General features: G+C 36.7%; 3 protein-coding genes across 8 annotated transcripts in view; 1 reads left to right on the forward strand and 2 right to left on the reverse strand.

The window, feature by feature from the left end:
- The window catches only part of LOC113059231 (oxidation resistance protein 1-like), a 110,706-nt gene extending 101,316 nt beyond the window's left edge, over positions 1-9,390 (forward strand). For 3 of the 5 annotated variants that reach the window (XM_026227573.1, XM_026227574.1, XM_026227575.1), the window contains 6 exons: positions 41-121; positions 1,833-1,958; positions 6,023-6,175; positions 6,349-6,444; positions 6,601-6,674; positions 8,331-9,390. In XM_026227573.1, the coding sequence (XP_026083358.1) occupies positions 41-121; positions 1,833-1,958; positions 6,023-6,175; positions 6,349-6,444; positions 6,601-6,674; positions 8,331-8,466 (666 nt within the window). In that variant the 3' untranslated portion in view covers positions 8,467-9,390. The remainder of the gene's footprint in view (positions 1-40; positions 122-1,832; positions 1,959-6,022; positions 6,176-6,348; positions 6,445-6,600; positions 6,675-8,330) is intronic. The other 2 variants (XM_026227577.1, XM_026227576.1) reach the window with 2 other exon arrangements.
- A 1,583-nt stretch (positions 9,391-10,973) lies between these two features.
- On the reverse strand, positions 10,974-16,513 carry LOC113059233 (squalene monooxygenase-like). The gene is made up of 11 exons (XM_026227578.1): positions 15,947-16,513; positions 15,233-15,461; positions 14,859-15,036; positions 14,553-14,649; positions 14,346-14,459; positions 14,089-14,260; positions 13,874-13,969; positions 13,190-13,332; positions 12,570-12,666; positions 12,403-12,490; positions 10,974-12,276 (listed from the first exon to the last, which is right to left on the reverse strand). The coding sequence occupies exons 1-11, from the start codon at positions 16,211-16,213 to the stop codon at positions 12,084-12,086; spliced, it is 1,674 nt and encodes a 557-aa protein (XP_026083363.1). The 5' UTR covers positions 16,214-16,513; the 3' UTR covers positions 10,974-12,083.
- A 1,832-nt stretch (positions 16,514-18,345) lies between these two features.
- On the reverse strand, positions 18,346-25,780 carry LOC113059234 (E3 ubiquitin-protein ligase RNF144B-like). 2 transcript variants are annotated; one of them, XM_026227579.1, is made up of 8 exons: positions 25,561-25,780; positions 23,094-23,263; positions 22,178-22,282; positions 20,947-21,007; positions 19,851-20,055; positions 19,626-19,770; positions 18,879-18,968; positions 18,346-18,698 (listed from the first exon to the last, which is right to left on the reverse strand). In XM_026227579.1, the coding sequence occupies exons 2-8, from the start codon at positions 23,196-23,198 to the stop codon at positions 18,537-18,539; spliced, it is 873 nt and encodes a 290-aa protein (XP_026083364.1). In that variant the 5' UTR covers positions 23,199-23,263; positions 25,561-25,780; the 3' UTR covers positions 18,346-18,536. The 2 variants fall into 2 exon arrangements, with proteins under 2 accessions (XP_026083364.1, XP_026083365.1); XM_026227580.1 differs by lacking the exon at positions 25,561-25,780 and adding an exon at positions 23,478-23,735.
- Between the last annotated feature and the right edge of the window lie 243 nt (positions 25,781-26,023).

Raw genomic sequence — 26,023 nt, forward strand, 5'->3', positions numbered from 1 at the left:
TGCTCAGCGGTGTGGTTGTGTCCCCCTGTTTCTGGAGCAGGTAGTGTCATGGACTGAGTACCACCGCCGGATCGATGCGTTAAACAGTGAAGATCTGCGCTCCCTATGCAAACGCCTTCAGGTGCACAAAATCTGTAGAACCCTGCAGATGTAGCTCTAGGTGTTGTACATTGCACTTGCCTAGCTGTGGATGGCAAGTTTGACACAAAAATGTTTGTGCAGAAAATTCCATAATTTCCTATATAAAGTGTAGCCCTTAAAGTTATATTACAATTTTTAGATAAACAAATTATTAACAGTACTACCCTTCAAAATTTAGTCAGTAATTTTTTTTTAAAAGAATTTAATACATTTATTCATCAAGGATGCATTCTGTTGATCAAAAGTGTGAAATGATAATGTTACAAAAGATTTCTATTTCAGATAAATAATTGATTCATTGAAGAATCCTGAAAAGAAAGATGTATAGCAGTTCCACAAAAATATTAAGCAGCACAACTGTTTTCAACTTTGATAATGAGAAATAATGTTTCTTGAGCACTGAATCAGTATATTGTAATGATTTCTGACAGATCATGTGACACTAAAGACTGGAGTAATGATGCTGAAAATTCAGCTTTGCATCACAGGAATACATTATATTTTAAAATAGAAAACTATTTTTTTTATTGTAATAATATTTTACAATATTAACATTTTTACCGCATTTTTGGTCAAATAAATGCAGACTTGGTGAGCAGAAGATACTTATTTAAAAAAAAAAAAAAAGTTACAATATTGCAATCCACAAATTTTTGACTATTAGTGTGCATATCCCTGCAAAATTACTGATTAAAAGGACTCTGTTAGTGGACATTACTAGCAGTTGTATCCACTTAAAACCTGAATGAAATGAGGAATTTTCTGGAAGTCATGCTAGAGAAAGTGGGTTGTATTTCCATGTCCAGAATGTTCTGTGGTTCAGGCGGGTGTTTGGGTCGAGGCCTGCATTGATTGCTGCCTGGTTATTTGTTGTAGACAATTAATGTAATTGAAGCACGGCTGGTGTAACCTGAGTGTGTTCAGGCCAAGAGAGGGAATGTTAACTGTCTGTGGCACTACATTGTAAAATAACACCACTAGTCCTGATGTAACAGGCTTTGGAGAAGTGCTTCAGAAACCAGATTCTAAATAGGACATCAAAAGTGGTGATCCAACATAGCACTAAAATTGCCTAAATGTCCTTACCTTAAATGTATGCATTTAGCAGATGCTTTTATCCAGTGCAACTTACACTGTATTAAGTTCATGCATTCTCTAGTCTAGGAATTGAACCCATTACCTTACGTTGCTAACACCAAGCATAATGTTTGAGCAACAGGAATCCTTGATCTCAATGAAGTCTATTTATATAACCATTAACTGCACTGTCAGAACAACAAGCTTAATTATTAACATCACAAACTGAATAGGAAAACTGACACTTTCCACTGGTTGGAAGCCACTGATTTTGGGAAATAATGCACAAGTATTTTTCATTAATATAGTATCCCATTATGCCTAGCCAAAACATTTCCTTCAGGATTAGTTTGTCTTCTCCGGTTATTTTGTCCCCATAGGTGAATTCCACCAGAGATAAAACCACTCTCTGTTCTCCTGCCCAAGTTTAATTTACATGTTAAATCTATGTAACCTCACTTCCACAAATGTTTTGAATACCAAATCCCTGCAGTGAGTATTTATAGGTCAATTTCAAGGAAGATCTACAGTCATTCTTTGTTAAAGTCTCAGGTTTATGTGGCTTAAATCAGAATGTCACTAGATAGTTTACTAATGGTGTCTTCTGTCTTTAGATCACCACGAAGGAGGATGTAAACTCCAAACATGGCACGTCCATCACCGCCAGCCTGGAGCCAGAGACTTTTAAGCCCAACCTGAACGAACCCAGTGACCTTTTGGAGGCCGAGCAGATTGAGAAGGTAAACGTGCAGTGAAATAAATCTGGCTGCTGCTCCGGGCTTTACAGTGTTTCATCGATCCGCTGGTCCAGAAATAGGCAGCTCTCCTCACTGTTCACTGGTTATTGATTCTCGGCCGGAGGAAGATCTCAGACATGTTAACAGACAGATTTATTCTCACTCGTCATGTTATGGCCAGGGGCATAGGAATGATTTGAAAAGCAAAGGTTGACTGTTCTTGAACCATAATTATTTATCCTCATGTCATTCCAAACTGATTTGATTTTCTTTCTTCGATGAAACTGAGCAGAATGTCCATGTTTACTATTTTCCATTTAAGAAAATATACAGATAATGTGACCTGGATATAGAATTAAGAACTGGTTCACCATAAAAACTTTTTTTAATGGAATTTTAGGATTAATAGTAACGTCTGGTCAAGTCACCTTTATTTACATAGTGTTTTATACAATACAGATTGTGTCAAAGCAGCTTTTCAGTGTTAAACAGTAAAAAAGTGTTTCAATAATGCAAAAGTGTGTCGATAATACTAGAACAGAATGATCTGAATTCTTCCACCAATGTTGACAGAATACTCTATCAAAATATTATTTAAAGAGCCAGTAAGATGAAAATTCTAAGCTTCCTATCACTGTTTTGAAAACATTGTCATTTTGTCAAAATATCATTTTAAAATTACGTCAATTCTCAGAGATCCCCAAACGGTTCGCGCGAAGCTGTTCAAAAGATTCAGTTTCCTTAAACCCCACCTTTCGGTAGCATACGGTGTTCTGATTGGTCAACTGGTTACTACACTTTACTACACAAAAACCATGGTTAATTTTCGTAAGGGAAAAACATCATATCTACACGTCTTTTTTTATCATTCATCCAAGTAATAAAAACGATGACACACACTAACATTTTCATACTCATGTAAGCACGTACATAACCAAACTGAGCACACAACTTCACGGTAAACAATGCGTTAGCATTAACATATAGTGCTAGCGCGACATACTGATAAGACGCTCGGGAGAAAACAAACACATAACTTCATAATCATACTTCGCGTTGTGATTCTGAGATGCTCGTTGGTCTAAATAAAGTTGGTAATGAACCCTCTTTTATGGCCAAACGCTTTGAAAATCCCGCCTTGAACTCACCGAGATTAGAAAAGCAGTCATCAGTGAAATGTTGTGAACACAACAAAAGGGATTTGTTGTACTGCTCTGGTATTGTGGTGAAAATGAATTTTAGCCTTTGGTTCTTCTGATCTTCATTCTTTGGCAGTGAAAATAAAACAAACTTGCATTTACAATTAAAAACACACCGCCTCCTCGACATGATGCTATCACCCCCAATTAGTAACCAGAGCGTCTGTGTGGGGGGGTGGGGCAGGTCAGAGTTTTGTTTCTCCCAAGACGGTAGGCGGAGATTATTATTCAAAGTGTTCCTAGTGACATACAAAGAGATGGGCAAAAGATTTGAAATCCATAACGACTCATTTCAGCGATTCAGAGTCGACTCCTTACTTTAGAAGCCAATACCTTTCCACTGATGGACAGCTAAATCATACAGTAATACAGGTAATTTTTGATTTCCCATCTGTGTGGCTCTTTAATGGTGTATTATTTAACATTAATGCTGATGTTGAATCTAAAGCGGCAAAAGATTTTATTTATTTATTTGTTTGTTTGTTATTTGTGGGTTTGTAGTAAGACATCACAAACAAATGACTCTTGGGTCAATTCTTTTAAATAAATCGTTCAACAATGAATTGTTTCCTTATGATTTCAACCTTACATATGACTGTCCCCAAGTGTTCTGAAGCCATACGATTGAATAAAAAAAAAAAACATTTTAAAAGATAACATTAACAAAGTTAATGTACTAAAATTACTAAAAATCAATTCAATTGACATTTTTGTAAAAACGAAATGACAAATCCACATAACAAATTACTAAACTTTGAAATATAGAATATTTTTGTAGTAAATATAAAAATAAAAGGTCATTCAAAATTAATTAACACTATAATATCTAAATAATACTAAAATAACACTGACACAGACAAATTTTAATCTCATCCAGAAAGACAGTATGACTGTTCAAATCTTTTTGACTGTCATTACTAAAAGCTGCAGTTGTCAGAGACTTTGTACATGACGTACTGATCTTTTGATCTGATCTTACTGTTCCATGTGCGATGTGTTTTGTAGTGAAGCTTCAGAGGTTTTGTGTGGTTCTGAGGTTTAAGTCATTGCGCCCTACGGGTGCACGCCTTTCAAACGCATCAGTGCTCTGTGAATGGATCACCTGAGGTGGCCTCTCGCAGAACCCTTTATTCAGACGTAGGCCCATTTTGTTGGTAAATCAAATAAACTCATGTCATTACACAGAGTAATTCAATGCTCTCCAAACGCTGGGAAAGCCTGGACCTGCCGGAGGACACAGAGACCGCTGCACACAAACATGTGTCGAGGAAACACACAGCATCTGCTGCCAGCTGTATATATATTTATGTGTGTATGTGTGTGTGTGGTGTACAGCTTCTCTGTGTCTACTGGTTTGAAAAGGTCAGTGCTACTGTAATTGGGCTTTTAATGTTTCGCCCTTTCTGCTGCTCTGATTTTGCACACATCTATTATTTATTCTCCACTTCCATACTGCTGCATTCCTAAGTCATGTTCTCCTGTTTTTCAATTTTTCTTAATTTTTATTCACAGATTACATCAGAAAGCATTAAAAAGATTCAGGGTCACAGAAACTTGCTGAAAACACTGTCCTGTGACTTTTAACAATAAAGTAGCTTTACTACAATAAATATCTCCGCAACAAAGTGGTAACGTTGCTGTTTTTAAAGAAATGATACTCATTATTTATTCAAATATATGTTATGTTAACATTATGCTTGATTTTATTTCTGAATTCCAGATCTGACTTTTATTTATATCTATTGTCAAATTCTATGCTGCAAATATCGATAAAAGCTTGTCCATGCTGAAAAGTGAACACAGTGTAAGCAGGATACTCCAAAGTACACAGCAATATTATTTTTTGTATTATTTATATACTATTGTAGTTTTTCCATCATATTTTAAATCATCTTTTATATTTTTTATGTTTTATTTTTTATATATGTATCTCTCGTAAAGCCAACAAGGAAGTGACTAAAACTGCAATTCATTGACTGGCCGCTGGATAAGGGAGTCAGTCCCATAGACTCCTCATGTTAAAATGCCCAAATTTACAGCAGAAAAAAACATGTTTACATCATGGTGCAAAAAAAGATTTTGGTCTATAAAGCTAATTTTGCCCTTCATGACAACTGTGAGGGGGGTGAATTTTTTTATAACTCATCCGTTTAAATTATATTAAGCCTTAAAGTTATGCATAGTTAAGGGCGTGGCCACTTGAGTGACAGGTGGATTGCCCCTGCTGTCACCACTGTCGCGCTAGGTGGGCATGGCTTCAGCAACCAACTCCCGCCTTTTTCCCATTTTCGATTGTCCGAGAGAGTGACGTGTGACGTGTTGCCAAGATGGCGACAGCCCGCTCTGCACACTTTAGGCTGCAAAAACACTCTTCAGGAGTCTACGGGTGACGTCACGGACACCACGTCCATGTTTTTATACAGTCTATGATATTGCTATTTAGGTTAAACCTGTTGACTGTCGATTGATTGAGCATAAACATTGTTATAAATCTTTGGAGCACAGACTTAAGTTTGGTATCTTTTTAAAGAAGAAACTTGGCAGATTATCTTAGAAGGGAAAGTTATACAAAATTAAATTTTTAAAAAGTTATGGAAGTTAAATTGTTTCTTATTTCAGTTTTAGTTGTTTAATTTACATTTATTAAGTGCTTCATCTTAAACTTCTTTATTTGCCAAGTTTCTCATTTTTGTATTGGAAGTTCATCTAGTGTTTACAGTGTTTTATTTCCATAATCAAAAATGCTTTTAATAGTTTTAATTTTACTTACCTGTAATAAGGTTCTTTGCCTATATGTCATGCAATAAAATCATTAAAATACACCTGGTCATGCATTATCCCTAACTTATTCCCTGTTTTTATACTCAGCTGGCAAAACATCTCCCACCCAGAACCATCGGTTACCACTGGAATCTGGCCTTCAGCACATCGAAGCATGGCATGAGCATTAAGACGCTGTACCGAGCCATGCAGGATCAGGATTCACCCATGCTGCTGGTCATCAAAGACAGTGATGGACAGGTCACACTCTTCTCTTTATCTCTCACAAGACCTTGGTTTCAGACTTTGACACAGGATTAGAAAAATACAACAGTATTAAAACACCAGAGTCCTCATATCTCATAAGACCAGAAACACTGTAAAGATTTTGGTTCAGTGTTTCCTAATCAGATCTGCTCTCTGTGCTCTTGTAGATATTTGGGGCTTTGGCATCAGAACCGTTCAAAGTCAGTGAGGGTTTCTATGGCACAGGAGAGACTTTCCTGTTCACCTTTTATCCACAGTTTGAGGTTTGTGTTAAGTTTATGTATGATTTTTCCTTACAGGCAGTTTGAAAAGAATTCTGATCTCGTCTGTCATTTGGCATTTTCAGTTTCAAGACTTTCATGTGCAAAATTCATTACAGGATTTACTCTGAAAAATGCAATTTTTTTTCTCACTGACAGGCACACAAATGGACTGGGGATAATCTGTTCTTCATTAAAGGTGACATGGACTCTTTAGCCTTTGGAGGAGGAAGGTCAGTTAACACCAGAGACCTCAACAATAATTAATATTATAATGAATCCTGATTTTCATTAGGCATGTTTGTGTAAGACAAAAATGAGTATGCAAATGTAAATGTGAAAGTTTGGCTCGCAAATTGCACGGTCATTGTCTCTTTACACCAAACTAAATTTGCAAAAAAAAATTGTCAGTGCTGATGGTGTAAGAGTGTTTGTTTCAAGTGTCTGTGCCATTTAGACTGGATGTGTTCAGGTAGGTAGATATAAAAAAATGCTGTTTAAACCCCTTAATCAGCAATTTTCTTAAAATGTTAAAGAGAAAAAAAAAAATTCTGATCTCAGACTTTTCAACAGTGGTGTATGTAAGGTATAATCAAAGGTTTGCCGTGCATTAAATGGGGGGTGAAATGCTCGTTTTCACTCAATATCCTGTTAATCTTGAGTACCTATAGAGTAGTACTGCATCCTTCATAACTCCCAAAAGTCTTTAGTTTTATTATATTCATAATAGAAAGATAGTCTGTACCGATTTTTCCCGGAAAAACACGACCGGCTGGAGGCGTGACGTGTGGGCGGAGCTAAGAATCACGAGCGCCAGTAGGCTTTTGAGTTGAGCGTGTCTGGAAGCTGTGACATTACCGTGAGGGAAAAACCATCATCCAAAACAAACCATGGCTTACAGTCAGATTCAGCCGTTTATTTATGATCCAGAATAAGATCCCGAGGCTGAAACTGAACGAGAGCAGCAGCAGCAAAGACTCCCTCTGAGCGGGGCTCGAACCCGAGTCTTGCCATGGGAGGTGGACACACTAACAAGGAGGCAGAGATATTTGAAGCAGTTTTACTCACCGCCTGCGGTTCCAACACACCATCGTGACCTTTTTTCGTTGGGATTGCATCATCCTTAAGAAATAAACGATACGTAAATCCGGCGTCAAACTGGGCCTTGTTTGTAAAACAAGCATCTTCGAAATGCAGGGAACAAACACAAACACTTGCACAACTCCGTTGATGCTCTGTAAAAAACTCCATCCACTGGTCCCTTAATGCTGTTTTTTTTTTTTTGGTAATCTGTGCAGGGTTGTCTTGCCCTGGCAACCAAAAACACACTTCTTTTGTGACATTTCGCGACGCTCTCGTTCTGATCAGTGAATGTCATTGCTCTGCTATACGGGAGCGCGCTCTTCCGGCAGACGTGCCCTTAGGACCGATATAAGGAAATTCCGCTCCCTCTGACGTCACACAGAGCCATACTTGGAAAAAACTTTCGGAAACTTGTGACAAACCGGAAGGAGTATTTTGGGAACAAAAATACTCCTTCAAACGTACAACTTAAATTTTTTAACTTTGTCCATGTTTAGCATGGGAATCCAACTCTTTAACAGTGTAAAAAAACTCAGTATGCATGAAATAGCATTTCACCCCCCCTTTAAAGGATTTTTAAAGGAATTGCATTAAAAATCCTTTAATGCATGGCAAGTCGTTGATCTTTGCAGTGCAATATTTGACCGAATGGGTAAAAATGACAGTTATTTTCATTGGGGCATATCAGATAAAAATGAAGTTTGTTAAGGATTTGTATCCAAGTACTCATGTGGAGTGTTTTTGTACTGTTATTAAGCATGTCTTACAAGAGAATGAAGGTTTGATTGGAGCACGTTTTCTTGCAGTGGTGAGTTTGGGCTTTGGCTGGACGAGGATCTTTATCACGGCAGGAGTCATTCATGCAAAACCTTCGGGAATCCCATGCTCTCCACGAAGGAGGATTTCATCGTGCAGGATATTGAGATCTGGTCGTTTGAGTAGCAGCTCACATGGAGGTACCTTTTGTTGAGAGAGTAACTGGCCACCAGGCAGATCCCAAACCTTACTGCACATCACCGCGGCTCCCAGGAAGCCCGTAACGGATGCTACTGTTACCGCGCTTGTCGTATGTTACTCCTGCATTTAATACAGAGCTCTTCTTTGTGCTGTTTAGTATGTGTGTGTTTTGTTCAAGCCGTGTGCAGTGTCAATAACCATCGGGACCCCCCGAGCACTTTTAACATCAAATGGAGATGAGGATGATGATGGTGGAGGAGGCAGCATGGGGTTTGGGCTACCCGAGAACTGCCATAGTCCAATTTAGCTGAGCCAAAGCGCCAGGAGTCTGTTGAAGAGATGGTGTTAGCCGATAGCACGTCACTACTATTGATGGGGGGAAGACTCAACTACAGAAAAAGAAATGCACACACATTCCCTTGCTCTCAGAGGAAGAACATGCATTTTTGGGACATCGACAGATGGCGGTGGCATCCATGAGAACACATTCGTAGTTTCTTTTGAGGCGAAATATTCAAGTGTTGTGAAATTTGTAGTTTTTTCTGTCGTTCACTATCATAGCACACCATGTCGAAGCACATGATCGGAAACCCCATAGTCGTAATGTTCTGTTCGGTGGGTTTTACGTGTGAGTGTGGCTAACGTCAACCCCTCCACTTCTGACGGGGCGACTTTTACTGTTCTTATGTGTCGCAATAGGTTTGTGGAATATGCAAATTCTTGTCCTGTGACCTCAAATAATCCAGACGGGGTACCTTTGTTTTCCCTGTTTCTCTTTCCAAGAGACCCTTTACGTCTTGTCAGATTACTTGCTTTTCTGGCTATCATTTGAAAAGCCTGAGACGTGGTTTAATTGTTTTTCATGAATATAATGACAATTCTATATTTATGTATATGATTATATATATATATATATATATATATATATATATATATATATATATATATATATATATATATATATATATATATATATATATATATATACATATATATACAAATATATATAATGATATATATATATTGCTGTTAAGTGTGACAGTGATCATTTTTTTGTGCTGATATCTCAGCTGTTACTAATATATTGTATATTACCCTGTAAATTAATGTTAAAATAGTAGATTTGTTCCTATATATATAAATATATAAATGACTATACAGTGTGTGGATTGGTGGGTTGCTTTTCGCACTTTATAAATCTAGTTTCAATCCAGGTTCTTCAGGCCTCATTAGCAGTAGCAGTACAGTATATATTTTTGTTTATTGTCTTTTAGATCATAGAGTAAATTAAATGGTTTATAAAGAGCTTGCTGCTACTGTGGAGAGGAAAAGTCTCAGCGGTCGAGCACAGGGTCGAATGTGACGGACGCCAGCAGGGAAAGTCTCTTTTTCTCACATGTCCTGTCCCAGCTTTTTTTCTTTCTTTTTTTGGTCTGGTATTTTGGGTTTTTTCGGTGTCTAGATTGACTGTGCACACAGCGAGAGGAACAAGTACATCCTTTCAGAGTCGCAGACGAGAAGTGCAACAAATCCTTCATCTACTTCACCGGAATATAATGTTACAGTGATGTATAAAGAACAATGAATACTAATAAATTCTTGTAACCTGGGACAGAATCAGGTCTCTTATGGTTTTTATTTCTTTGGTCTGGTCTCTGCACTACATAATAAGCAAGTAAATTAATCAATTTTGAATGCTGACTCCTTTAAAAAAAAAAACTGTTAATTCCATAGTATTTTGGAAGGTAATACAAAATGACAAAATGTTCGTCATGTTATATGAATATGGTAATTCATGTAACATGGCATTAAGTTATTTAGGCTTGTGAGATATATATATATATATATATATATATATATATATATATATATATATACACACACACTTTTGTGTATAGATAAAATAAATGGTTCATCATGCATGCATAGATCTCCTTAATTTGGTTCAGGAAGTCATGTGTCAACATGAAGCACTGCCTCCACCAATTTACTTCTGTAATTTGTAATTTCTGAGTAAAATTGCGTATTTATCGAGAAAAATATGTAAGGTGGTACTTCCTTTCATCCATTGACACTGTGGATCAACAAACTGAGGGAGGGGCTGAGAAGTAACAGTGATTCGTGTAAAAATGTCTCATAGAACAAGTAATTTCAACTTTTTATTGATTTATTAAATTACAGAGACATGTTAATAGCGATATGGAATAGCCACATTCTTAACTGTGAAAATTAACAGTTTTCGGATCAAACGACAGATCTAACAGTTCACATCAAACGACACAGAGAGTCTCTGATTGTGATGGACGATTGACAGGTGTCAAAATTAGGAGGGATAATGTTTGTAGGAAGGGTTTTGAGCACTGATCTAGAAGTCTACAATAGAGATTATATTATAGAGATAAGTGGTTTTGAGGTTATGGCCAGTTGCCATGACAGTACCGTTGCACTCATTGACAATATCGAGAACTTTGCAACTGTAGCACTGAAGAAGATTCATGTTCAATCTTTTTATTTTGTTTACAAGACCAGAGGGATGCTGTTTACATCCTGCTGGGGCAAGGGCGTCACCTGGTGGACATATAATTTGCACAAAATTTACTTTTTTTTTATTAATTTTTTATTATTCCACACACCTCTGTCCAATTATAAAAGAATGATACATTTTAAAATACAAAGCTAGAACAGGGTCTCAAATGTTACTGGGTCATTCCAGTCTGTTATAATATAAAAAAAAAAAAAATCAATATAAAAAGAGGACAAATTATATGAAAGAACAATCTATATAGAGTGGCTACACCGCCAGAAATACTATGAACACAGAGCCACAATTAGTCTTCACATTAAGCTTTTGGCCTCTTTTCAGTAAATATCCACATGATTTTACTTTATACTGAATGCCATATTCACTGCTCATATCATTTTTTGACGGCACAAAATGTTGAACGTTTAAACAATAGAGAAAGGCAAAAATGAAATTGGAAGGCCCCATGTGAAAATCATGATAAATGGACACAATTTAAAATAAAAAGTCTGAAATATGTGCAATAAAACAAGGCACATGAAGAAAACAAGTGCTTTAGCTACAAATGAGATGCAGCCCATTGATTGTCTTTAGTGTCTTGAAAACAGCTAAAATATATACACAAATTTACAACTTAAGCAGCCGAGTGGTTTAATCTTTATGAATTGAAGAATTAATTTATTTTGCACTCAGAAATGGTAGTAAAAACACACATTTCTGACTGGACGAAAACATCAAGAAATTAAAGTAGACCAGATTTACTTAATGCACATCCCTCTGAAACATGTGAGACTGTATAAGAAATAGTTTGTAAATGTTGTTTCATGCTGACATGAAACTAAAGCACAGGATTTAACCTCGTTTAATTGCAGGATAAGGCTGAATTCACTACATCAAAGGGTCTTTGTCTATTACTATCAGACACCATATGCATTTCCTCATCCGACACTTGTTCCTTGTGCAGTGTCTGACATGAAACCCTTTTTCCCAAATAATTAGGCACTCGGATTTAGCCAGCAGATTTGTCATGTTCCACGACCGAAGGCATCAGTTTCTTTTTCAGTTTGACAGAAGATCCTTCCTAGTAAATCAGGTACTGTAACTCCGAGTAAATAAGAGGAAACATGACGGCACAGGCTCTGTACATTATGGCTATGCTGTTGACCAGAGCTCGTGGTATGGTGAGCCAGGATTCAGATCTGAAGCTGAAGTATATGGCGTATAACGCCACAGCGAAAAAGTGACAAATCAGAGTGAAGGGTTTCGGTGACAATCTGAGGAAACAAAAACGTCAGAAAAGATGTCAGAAATCTGCAAAAACCAGTTGAAGACATCTAATTTCAGGGGCACACTGATGTTTAAAGTTCTCAGTGGCAGATTTTTTGTAAGTGAATACTTACACGGACAGAAGGCCGATCGGTCCATTGATGCATTCTCCTCCAAGCTTGAAATAGTGGAAACAGGCTTTTCTCAACTGATGCAGTGAATCTGAAAATAGATACTTTAGTTGTGAACCTTATGATTTTTAGAACTGTTTAAGTGAAATTTTCAGTGTTTTGTCACTTACTGTCGGTCGCAGCAAAGAGTTCATACAGAGCTTGAGCCAAAACGTTCACCACAAATGAATGAGATGATTTCCGTTCCCAGTGGAATTTCTTCTTTGCCTGACAACAGCAACAGAGTCTTCATTGCACATTTCCGTTTCTCAGATCCACTATGAGGATCAAACATTAATCCAATGCAATCTGTTCCTAAATCTGTTGAGGTGCCGTACTGTCTACAAATGCATTTCTTTAATACAAAGCTTCTTTATAAGCATTGATGGTTCCAAGAAGAACTTTTAAAATCCATGCAACCTTAAATACACAAAAAGGTTCGTTATAATAAAATAAAAAATCTTCTTGAGAATATTAAAAAACCTTTTAAGAACTGTTCGCTGACAGATTCTTCAGAGGCACTAAACAAACCTTTTGGATCTTTGAAGTTTGTATTGTTATGCCTCATCTAATAAGCATAAATGTATACATAAACCACAGATATATTTATCAATTAAAAATATTTATAGTATTACAGTATGTAGGCAACTCACTAGGTTTTGCAGCCAAGTTGATATTAAATATGTTGTTGTTTTCTGTTTAATGTGCAGTGAATCTTCCAGACTCTGACCACTGTAACTGCAGATGTTACCTGGAGCACAGCTGTGTTGTCATAGAGATCAGGGATGTTCTTGAGCAGCTCTCTCCAGATGCGGATGTCGTTCAGCACCACACTCATGCCGCCGCCGGTCAGAGGATGACGCATGTTATACGCATCGCCTAACAGCAGAACCCCTGATGGAGGACAGGTGGGTCAACACTTTTACACATAAAGCTGCAGCTTTTCACTCTGCATCTGGACGGGGTTTTTGGGTTATACAAATTGTCATGACATCCAATGTTTAATTTAACTGTTAATGTAACATCCACATTTTAGAGTTTTCCTGCCTTAAAACTGTATTGTTCCAACATTTGACCAATCATTTCCTGATTAAGTTTCTTATGCTAACCAAGGCTGCATTTATTTGATCAGAGATACTGAAAAAACAGTAATATTATTATAATTTAAAATGTCTGTTTTCTATTTTAATATAATTTAAAATATTATTTATTCCTGTTATGCAGAGCTGAATTTTCAGCCTCATTACCCCAGTCTTCAGCATCGCATGATCCTTCAGAAATCATTCTAATGTGCTGATTTGCTGCTCAAGAAGCATTTCTTATTTTTGACTATTTTAACTATTTCTCTGAAAATAGCTGTGGTGCTTACTAACTTTGTGGAAACCAAGATACACATTTCAGAGTTTGGGTTAAGTATGTAATAAACAAGGCTTACCGTGTTTATTGACTGGTGCAGGCGGCAGGAAGCTGGCAGGCATTGTTCTCAAGCGATCATTCTGCAGCGCCAACATGAACGGCTCCTTTAAGTGCTCTGTTTAAGCACAATACACATATGTGTGAGCATATTGTCATTTAAATGCCTTAATTGCATTGTTGTCATCTATAAAGAAATACAACTGAAATAAGAATTTCACAAATCCATGATTGTACCTGGTAGTTGTGGGTAGATTTTTTCCGTCATGTACCCCATAAGGTCTCGAGGCATGTCTCCTCTGATGTCCACCAGAACCCGAGTTTCATTGGAGGAGATCTGATAGATCAACACTGGGCTGGGATCAGCTAGAACCAGCTCTGCATGGTTGGGCTTGAACTGAGGAGAGTCCTGGAAGAGAGCAGCATAACACAATCAGTCATTGTGTTACTTGGGAATTTTTAACAGAGAAATGCAACCGTCATCTTTTGTTTACCTTTATTATGCATCCAACAAAATGAGAAGACACTTTAGCTTTCCCAGAAATCAGATTCTTACGGAACTTGGAGAAACATCCGTCAGCAACTACAGTCAGGGGAGCATGGATCTCCTGAGAGAGAGAGTAAAATTACTATATAAATATGATATAAAACCATAACCGTCCTTTTACAAATATTACAGCCAAGTGTAAGTGTGTCATTACCTTGATCGTCCCCGAATCCTTCTCCCTGTACAGAATTCCAGTCACACATCCGTCTTCTTCCTCCAGGCTGGTCACTGTTCCCTCCTCAAACTTCACACTGTGCAAATAAGACATAACATTAGATCCATCAGTCTCCAAATCCTAATGATTCAGAAAATTGCATAAGAGACCCAAGGCCACGGAAACACAAACTTATTATTAAAGAACCTGTAGGTACTGTATAATCTCACCATATATGAAATCTACAGTCAAATGTGTTTTCTAGCAGTGGTTTTGTATATCAGTTTTAAACAGTCTGGTACTTACTTGGGCTCAGCGAGAGCAGCTCGGCGCAGTCCCATGATGAAGCGTCCGTGGTGGAAAGCACGTCCCCCCTGAATGCTGCTCTCCTGCTGGGGATAAGGGATCTCCACCTCCGTTCGGCTCTCCAGGTCATGGATTACATAACCGTTCACCACATGGGCGTCCAGACCTTCAACAGCATCTGAGAGATGACAAAGAGGTTGTGAATATAAAATGCAAAGCTGAAAAGCGCAATATGACAGATCTATGCAATAAAAGCAGCTTGATCTATTCATTAGATATCTAAAAATATGTACAAATATATTTGGAGTATTTGAACAAGCGTGCATTTAATAGAAAGATCAGATGAAGTGGGACTGTAAACAGGATATGTGTACCCTCCAGGCCAAGTTCTTTGAGTGCCCGATATCCTCCCGGCTGAAGAAGTTCTCCCACTATCCGATCTGGTTCTCTCATGTCCCTCTCCACCACTGTGACCCTCCGGCCGTCCCGGGCCAGAACGGCGGCCATGGCTGACCCCAGCACACCAGCACCCACTATGATGACCTCTGGATCCTCTCCCTGACTGGACTGACTGTCTGTCGCCCTCTTTCGCTTTACATCTCTCTAGTTAGAAAGAGTGATGAAAGAATGAGAATTCTAATAATAAGACCTTTTGTAAATAATAATATATTTTTTAATTAATAGTTAGAAACGTCATTAACAAGACAAAAAATACATTGTGTGTGTGAGTGTGTGTGTGTGTGTGTTACTTAAATTAAACTTTAACTGAAATAAAATAAAGTATACAAAAACCTAAACATATTTTATTTCAGCTATTTGCAAAGAAAGCATTTTGCATTGAGATTTAGCTGAACTTGATGTAAAATAACAACTAAAATGTATAAATGCTGTAGCCTATAGAAATTATTATTATTATTTCATGGCAAATACGCACAAAATTACTTTAAGGTGCTGTATGTAATGATTGACACCGAGTTGTTGAACCATACTTCCAGTGATCATTTTAACAGCTTAAAATAGTCTACATGGAAACTAAATGCAACTAACTATATAGAAAAACAAAAGCAAAGACAAAAACATTATCTCACCTTCTTAGAAATGCGACTGCCACAGTCTGTAGTGGACTTGGAGAAGAGTTTTTTGGTCGGAGGAAAGGAAGTCAAGAGGTTGAGAGGAATCTGGACAAATTGAGGCGTTTTGAGCGTCTGTCCACGAAAGCCGAGACACGTGACTATCAGCCCCACAGACACGCACAGCACCGCGGCCAGCAGCAGCTCTCTGGGCGCGTCACTCACCAGGGCATCGCATTTCTTATAGATATATGTGAAACTTGCAATTCCAAGAAAGGTCCACATGTCGAAACTCAGTTCAGAACTCAAAACAAAAAAATATAATAATAATAATAAGAGAAAAATGTCAACAGCAGTCTCGAAAGACAAGCACAGGTGACCAGGTGATCAGACTTTTGAGTTATTGTTCCATACAAAAACTGAGAAAAATATATCGTTTTTACGTTTTTCTTAATATTTTAGGTAATGACTTCAGTGAAAAGCCTCTTATTATAAATAATCATAAATAAAAAGTACGTATAATACCCAGCACATCAGTGCACTCGAGCTGGTGCGACGCTTCTAGGTGATGCTGAATAATTTATGATAATGAGGGCGCGGATCTTCTTGCAGTTTGTAGCCAGCAGCGTCCCGCCTCCTCGCTTTAGAACGAACCAATCAGAAGCGAGTATTTGGTGAGCAGAGCTCACGCTATCTGGCCATTGGCCCATCCAAGGCTGCTGGTTGGCGAATAGACTGCAGTATGATGTGATGTCACAGAGAGGTTGCGTTTGGCAGATGTTGCGAGTAAAGAGCGTTGTTCAACATAGTCTTAAAAGTGCACGTTGTATTAAAAAAGGGTAAAAATATATTTATGCCTATACATTGGGGACAATAAATAATAAAATACTTTATATAAATAATAATACATATTAAAATAATAATGAAATATTATTTTATACGTTCAAATATGACACCCCCACCCCCAGCTGATCACACACTGAGATAACCAAGACCAAAAAACTCAATTTAACTCATGACTAATAAAAACAAACGCCACTTTAAAACAAGAGCTTATGGCATGATGTCATGAAGATAAAAGAAAACATTAACCTCACACCATAAAACAAGGGTATCCTGTTTTTTAAGGTTTCCAACAAAGGCATGCTTGCAGAGTTGTATATACATTTTGTTGTATTACCTTTAATTTATTATTATTATTGAAAATAATAATATAGCAAATATAATTCATTGTCTTTATAAAAAAATAATAAAAACATGAACATAATTTCAAGAAATGTTCTCCTTAAAATTTCAAAAACACAGTAGGCCTATTTATTTTAAAAGGACAGTTCCACCCCTGTCTAATGACTGTAATCATGTGAGATTCTGGCCAGCTGATCTCAAGCCTCTGTGTGTTTGAATGAGTTTGGCCTTTTTATTTGGTCTTCTTCACAGTCAAGTGTATCGTCAAGAAGATGCTCTCACAATCATAATTATTCATTGACACACTGACTGATCTCTGAAGATGTTTGGAAGCCATAGCAGCTCTGCAGGAGCAGGGACACATTTGTATGTAGGGATTTATTTATTTACTGTTACTGGTATTACTGTTACTTAAAAAAATGGTGGTGGGGGGGGGTTACAAAATATTCAGCATTCTTTAAAACTGATGTTGGTCTTGCTCACTTATTTTGAATAATTCTTGTTTTGTAAATTAGAAACAAATCAATGTCTGCAGTTCAGCCTGTAACCACACGGCCACTCTCTCTCTCTCTTTACCCACTAATTTCTCAATAACGGCTTTTTCAGATTTAACAATTTTTTTTAAACTAGACCAAGTATAAAATGAATGCATTGTACACTTAAATGAAAATGAAAGTATTTTACATTTAATTATTTTTTAAAAATTAGTAAACAGGAACAAGTTTTAACAACCAGTAATATTCACTATGAAGCAGAAATTCTATTGTAAATTCCCCAGCTGGTTGTGAAATACAGTGCAATAAACTTTTCCGTGTGAGAATACTTCATTTTCATGCTGTTTTACTAGAGTATGAGCTCTGAAACAGAAAATAATTGCACCAAAATGTCAAAGAGGGAAACCAGCCTCAGTTGTTAACTAATGTGTAATTTGTTTATTTTTATGTTAATGCTACGAAAATGTTACGCTTTTCTAACCATTTTGGCATGAGGACAAATAGAAACTAGTCACTTTTACTTAAGGTGTTTAGTTTATTGTAATGTAGTTATAAAATATCTGATGCAGAAAAATCAACAAATTTAAAAAGCACAGGACAGTACCCAGATTCATAAATACAGTATTTACACATTATAGTACACAAGAAAAAACAGCAGGGTCTTTGGTCTGAAACGCTACATAAAAACAAAACAAAAAAAGTTTAACCCATTGCTACAGTTCATTTAGAAGCCTAACCAGAACGAATGCTTTGGCTTGGTGGAGAAAGGGCCATTCCTTTACAACATGCTTTTTCTTCCCATACCATTGCACTTGAAGGCAAAATAAATCCACCGAATTTACCAGGCACTAAGAATGAGGCACTTGTGCACCTGGCCAGCGAGACTAAGGATTGGCATGTGGAAGATGCTATACTTGTTAAGAGTTCTCCTATGCGGTGGAATCTGGTGGCTTTTTGTCTTTCTTCTTTTTCTTAGTCTTCTTGGCCTGGCAGCGTTTGCACAAGCAGCACAGGATGCAGGGAGAAGCCAGCAGCAGCAGTGGTGATGTCACGAGCACGATGATGCTGACGCCCACCAGTATACCGACCACCTAAACACCACCACAACACAAAGACAAGAGGTCTGAGCAGGAGGTCAACCAGGATCTTACTACATGTGAGTAGATTCATCTAACTTCATGATAGTAACAGTCCAACTTTGGCGATAAAAATGAGAAAAACGGAAATTAGTAAATGTCTGACATCATAAAAAAACTGGCATTCCAGCTAACCTGTGTCCTGTTCCACATGACAGAAGCTCTGGAGTGCCCCAGCTTGTTTCGGCATGGTCCTTTATCATAATGTCTCAGAAATATATCACCCTGTAACGCAAGGAAATTTTTTTATGTAAAAATAATAAATGTCACAACAAAGAAAGATATAGTAAAAGAGTGTATAATAACACAACAATAAGAATAATAATGATAATTGTTTTTTAAATAATAATATTATATTAAAATTGAATTAATAATTTATATACATTATTATTATTATTATTGAAATTTAATAAAATATTTAAATTGATTATTATTATCAATAGATACTTATATTTCATAATTTTTTATTTTCAATTGAAAAAATAAATGTTTTCATTTTAAATAATAATAATAATAAAATTATTAAAATTGAAAATTGTTGTAGCTGTTATGTTAATATTATATAAAAATTTAATTAATAGAAAAATAATTGAATTTTCTTAGTAGTAGTAATAGTAGTATAATAAAATAAAATGTTTATATAATATAAAATGAAATATCTTTTATTATTCATATAATATATACTTGTGATATTGATATAAATTGGTTTTAAATTTAAATTATTGTTGTAGTAGTATTAGTAGGAATAATAATAATAAAAATAATAATTACTATTTATAATGTCATTTCTAAAAAAAACAAGGTGTGCCCGTAGAACATGTGCAATTTATACTGCTTCTAATATCATGATTTAATCATGGTACTATGTTCAAATCTACTCACATCCAGATTCTGAAGGCAGTACCAGCAGAAGGTGTGTTTGCAGCTCTTGCAGAGCATCTGCGCGCAGCCCTGATTGCGCTCTATGTAGACACCACACACTGGACACCGTTTAATGGCTGCATCAGTATCAGCGCTGCTCAGTGCACTGCAGAGATGACACACAGAGCACGTTTAGAGGGCCGTGTTATGGAACTGAATGAAGAACAGTTGTTCGGTCACACTGACCTGTCTGCTGATGGTGCCATCAGTGGCTGGTGCTGGGAGCAGGAGTGTCCATCTGTCCAGAGGCTTCTGCAGTCGCAACAGAAGACAGCATGGCACGTGGGGCAGGGCACAGGAACCGGTTTGCCTTCGGTTCCGGGTGTCACACTGCACACGGCCTGACAGTCCAGCTTGGGACACCAAGCCTTACTGGGGTCTAACTGAACTCCTAAAAAAAAAAAACGAAAGAAAGATTGAGGTGAAAAAATACATTTGAAGCTAAAAAAAAAAAAGATTAGGCAACGCCAATTCATTTTATTGCAAATTTCACTTCCTCATTGACATTTTTTCACTGCGGTTTACTGTTAACAGTGACAAATCCGGGACGTTCTTGCAGTCTCGGAAAGACGCGAATACTAACGTCACAGTTTGCTCTGACACTACAGACAATCTAGACGATTCCTAGCATGTTGGGAGCAGTTCAGATGCAGACAGAGGCAGTGGGAGAAGAAAATCAGAAAATGCAATGTTTGCATTTGCAGACAGTATAGACAGACATCTATATCAAACTATCAAGTCATGTTTAAATGCAGTGTTTGAGTAATATCTTGTGTAAGATGCATTCATCTGTTTATTTTTATTTTTTTTAAACGCAGCAAAGATGCATCCTTCTCTTGCAGCGATTTCCCACAATCCAAAGATATTTTTTGTTTATTTTTATTAAAATAATTTTCAGTTTAAATTTTAGTGTTTAAATTAAATTACCTGGGTTTCCTCTGAATCTGAACTGAATCTTGTTCCACAGGACAGATCATAGTCTAAGAGATCTGATCAGTTTTGGTTGATTTTCAATTGCTAGCCTATATTTTAAACTAGAGATAGAAATAACACAGTATAGCTAAAATCAGTAATAACCACTTACTGCCATAAACGGTCTAATAAACCTAAAAGTATGCTTTAAAACCTTTATAACTCAAACGCTTAACTAAAACTGTTTGTTCCTGCCTTTCACATTCATTGATTTTCAGTGATGGTTACAGTAACACTGTTCTTCATGAGTTATTACGGGAAGCGATACATAAATACATGCATACATCCATGAAGCAGGAAAAGCACGTACCTCTTTCAAATCTGAGCCGCAGATAGAGCTCAAACTGATCGCTGGGGGCAAACGAGGCCAGCTGTACAAAGAAGGATATGATTTCATATTCAGGTCATTTTGGAACAGCATATCATGATAAACAGCACATCAGGTAAAAAAAAAATCAGATCTTGTGTAGGAGAGTAACTGGTAAACATTGCAGAATAAATCCAGATGTAGGCACATGATCCTGCTTATCACACATCTACATAATACATATAATTGGGAATGTTTATTATATCACAAGAAAACACTGAAATAATACAAAAGAGGTAAAAAATAAAATACATGAAACATCTGAGTGTCATAAAGTTTTCCAAAGACCAGAGTCATGACACCAGGTAGGATTTATATGACTGTGCTTTGATTTATGATGCATTAGTTCACAAAGCAGGTTGGTTAATCTCATGAGAGGAAAAAAATGCTGGGAAACATTCGACTGATGAAAAACATTTGTGATAAATAAAGCCATTGTGTTCTTGTTGAGATTAATGCTGTGGAAACCAAAAGCAAAATGAACATTTAGGCTGCAGGACCCAGAAAACCCCCGACAAATTACATCAAAGTAAATATATTTGGTTTTCACTTTTGATCCAATTCATTTGCCATGGCATTGTTATGAGGTTTCTAAGCTTAAGGCTCCAAAACTCTGTTAATTTACACTACTGTTCAAAAGTTTTGAGGTCATTTTTTTTTAGAAATCAATACTTTTATTCAGTTAGGATTCATTTAATTGATGAAAATGTGAAATGTTTCACAGAAATACTGTTCTTTTCAACTTTCTATTCATCAAAGAATCCTGCAAAATGCATAAGTTTCCACAAAATATTAAGCAGCACAACTGTTTTCCACATTGATAAAAATAATGTTTCTGTGAATGTTTCTTGAGCAGTAAATCAGTATATTAAAATGATTTCTGAAGGATCATGTGACACTGAAGACTGGAGTAATGATGCTCAAAATTCAGCTTTGCAACACAGGAATAATTTACATTTTAACATAATTTGTTTTTTATTTTAAATTGTATTAATATTTCACAATTTTACTGTTTTAGTTGCATTTCTAATCAAATACATGCTGCCTAGGTGTTAGGTAGTGGAAGGATTTGTTTGCGCACTCAATATTTGTAGCGTGATCTGCGGAACCAGAAACTTTTGTTGACTGAAAAAAGAAGAACCGAGAGCGAAGTGAGCGAGACAGACAAACGTACCTCAGAATCCAGCAGGGTTCCGGTGTTCTTGCAGGCCGGATCAGGGCAGGTGATGGCACTGCCCGCGCCGCCCTGAATAGCCAGCTGGACATACTGCCTTAAACACTGCAAACACAACAGAGCTGGGACTTTTGTGCAGTGTGTGTGTGTGTTTGTTATCACAAGAGACTATTATAGTTTTTTGTTAATATTTTGTATTTTCATTTACATTACAAATTTAGTCATATTGTCTTTGCCATTTTTATTACTTTTCTGTCAATTAAAAAATGTCAATATAGTTTTTCATAATTATTTCAGGTTTTATCTTAGTTATGAAAGTAAAACCAGTTAAATAAAAATGAAAATATTGCCTTGGCAACTAGCTGAATTAAACTAAGCTTGACTTTTATTTTTTTATGCTTTTAGTTTTCATTAGCCTAACTATAATATCCCTAGGCAAGATGATCAATGTCCAGAATGAAACAGTTTTGATATTCTACTAGCAAAATGTATGCTTTGCAGTGGAAGCAATTGTTGAATGAATGTTAGAGTACAATAGAAGAAAGTGTTTAAACTTAAAAAAAAAATGCCACACTTCAGCTTAAAAAGCATTAAAAAAAAAAAAAAGCAAAATGAATTGTAAATCTGACCCACAAGATTTGATTCAGAAGAATAGGCTAGATTTGGCTAATCTTAGATGGCATGTGAAAGATATATCCCCAGCTCAGCGAGACTGAAACTATTGTGCTTTGTTTAATATATTTATTTGACACCAACCTTGTGCTAATAAACCATACCACAGCTAGAGATAAACACCTGCTTATGGCAAGACATTTGTATATTACTAGTACTAATGTAATGTATGTAAATAGCAACTCGCATTACAACACATTTCAGTTTTTAAGATAAATATAGATCTATTCAGCAATGCTCTTACCTGCACACAGAACACACAGTTACAGGACTGCAACGTGCTGGTGTCCAGTTCAGGACAGTCGCTCAGGCAGAGTTTACAGTGGATCATGGCTTTTTCTGCCTCCATGCCTGCCTCCTGTTGGTGTTTAGTCCTTAAACTTCAGAAACAGTGAAGTTTCGTCGTCCATGCTTCTAAAGAGAGGAACAAACCAAGCTGAGCTGGATAGATTGCAACGTTTAAGTTCTAACATCAGAAAGGTTACAAAACGCAGGTTACGCACTGCAATTGAGTAATAACGGAAAAAAAAATTATTCAGCAGAAACGTTAATGGATCCGCCTGAAGTCAGTTTTGGCTAGAATCACATGCAGACCGCACAGAAACATTTAAAAACGGTCAAAACTCACTGTTAGTGGGAAGCTGTGCTATTAGCTGACTGTCTAATCTCATTTGTGTTGTAAACACCGCCTCAAAACCCGCTCAGCCTGCCTTTTAATGAGACTACAAACGAGTCGATCCGGAAGAACAAGAGATCTAGATTCCAGATTGAAGTCTTCTAGTCAACATTCCTGTCCCGCATAGCGACCGAATCCCAAACGGGAAGAAGTCATAATAACATAATCCAGGATAAAGCTAGATTAGAGGGCCCTGCCTGCCTCGACAGGTCTGAAGAACGGTGAATGGGATGAAAGCATGAGGTGGATAGAATCGTCACATTTTTATCCATGGCATATTTGTGCTCTTTGCATTTATGTTTCCTCTGTCACAATCAATGTGGATAACGTCACTGCCCTAAATGTCCACTGTCTCCCCAGTCAGTATTGATTGGCAAGACACGTGCGTCGTTCACTGACACTTGCAAGGTTTTTTTTTCCTGCCATGTCATTGTAATTTTGACAGAGAGTTTGCACTGTTTTTGGAGTTTCAACCCTCGTGACCGAACAGCAATAAAGATCTAGGAAGAAAATGGTATTAGGAAATGTGCTCAATCAGCTTGTGTGTGTGTGTGTGTGTGTGTGTGTGTATAAATAATTGCAAAAAGAAAAAAAGAATCCCAAACAAAAGAATAAAGGATCAGGAACAAATGGTATTTAATAATTAGGAAATGTGCTGAATCAATGTCTGGCAGGACTATGATTAATGTCCTGAATCACTATTGATCAGCCCAAAAACATAATTGGTTAAATCTCATAAAGTGGGTCACTCTGTAAATCTAGGTGAGCTCACTGGCATTTCTCAGCATTGAACATTATTTACATATACTTTGGTTTTGTGCAAAGGGAAGTGAACCACATGGCTCTTCCCAACAATTATTAATATGATGGTGCAGTAAAATCTTCCCAAATGGGGAACCGAAAATAGTTTTTAGTAAACAACTTGGTCAAAACAATATAAACTGTAATAATAATAATAATAATAATAATAAAAAGACAGCTGATTTAATCATTTTAATCTAGATCAAAATAATGCATGGAATGTAAGGTTTGTAAGCAATGAAACTCAGGAAGAAACACTGATAAATACTATAGCTGTGTCCCAAACTGCATACTGTACTTTTTTGTGCATGTGTGTAGTAAGAAGAACGCAATTCGTATGTACTACTACAGCATCTGTCACACTGCTTTACTGAAATCTTCACTTTTCCTAATCTAGTTAGAAAATTAATAAACCTGGCACTGTATATTCAAAATATTATTGGCTTCTTGACAAATTGGCTTGTGTTTCCCTTTTGAGGGTCTCTTTGGATAAACGCGTCTGCTAAATAGATAAATATAAATGTAAATTCATGACTCCTCTCCTGTGGCCTAATGGGATACTTACTGTAAGAGTCTATTGGATGCGCACTTCAGAATCTTGGGTGTAAAAATTAATCCAAATATAATAATATTTGGAGAGAGTCCATGTTAGGCATCCTACAATGCAATACATTTGATATGACGAGAAAAAAACCTGTAAATTTTAATATATCCTGCTTGATTCACTTAAATTAAGACATTTTTACACAAGCTGTATTACAATACATCTACTGTATTTACTCTGTGTAAACGAGTAGCAGTAGCAAACTACTTTCTCTCTATCGTAAAAAGTAATGGGCAGCACATACTACGCAGTATGCAGTACAGTAGTTTTCAGTTCAGTAGTCCATTGTCCGTTGTGACGTCGTAGAGATTTTTTCCGCTAATAACAAACAACTATTCTGCTAATTAATGTCAGTGTTACTGTAACTGTAGTATGGTTACTTTCGGGCATAAAATACACATTTAATGTACTTAATTTTCATGCAAACACACTGCAGCTCCCACATAACAAATCAGCTCAAATACAGACCAGGTAGTGCTTTAAAACTTAATGTGTTTCCTACCTAGACCGCATTATTGCGGAACAGTCGCCCGAAAATCAGAACGCGAATGACGAGTTGAAATAGTTCTGAATCTACAGTAGGTGTGGGGGTATAATATGTTTTGAGACGCAGTAATAAACTCAGCTCACCTTTCACTGCACTCGTGTCCACCGCAGTGATTATCACGCGCATCTGAGATTGAAGATGCTACAGATTCTTGGATGATCTTCAGACAGTCTGGTTTACATCCCCGCACTCCCACCTCGATAATGAAGAGGAGCCGTAAGTTACACGCCCGTCATGTTGCACAGTTTGCGTGTGAAGTTATCGGACTGTGTTAAAGGGTTTGGCCACTTCCTGTTTTCTCCTCCCACTGACGTTCAACGTTAACTCTTTCAATCATCTTTCGAATATTCTCAAATTGTGCTTGGAAGTTAATAATAAAAATTATATATATATATATATATATATATATATATATATATATATATATATATATATATATATATATATATATATATATATATATATATATATGCGTAGGCTGATGATGGTTAAAGTAACTGATGATATTAAGAGTTAAGCAACTGATTGGTTCATGCTGCATATGCA

The sequence above is a fragment of the Carassius auratus genome, chromosome 41 (genome assembly GCF_003368295.1).
Source record: "Carassius auratus strain Wakin chromosome 41, ASM336829v1, whole genome shotgun sequence".
Taxonomy (NCBI): Eukaryota; Metazoa; Chordata; class Actinopteri; order Cypriniformes; family Cyprinidae; genus Carassius; species Carassius auratus.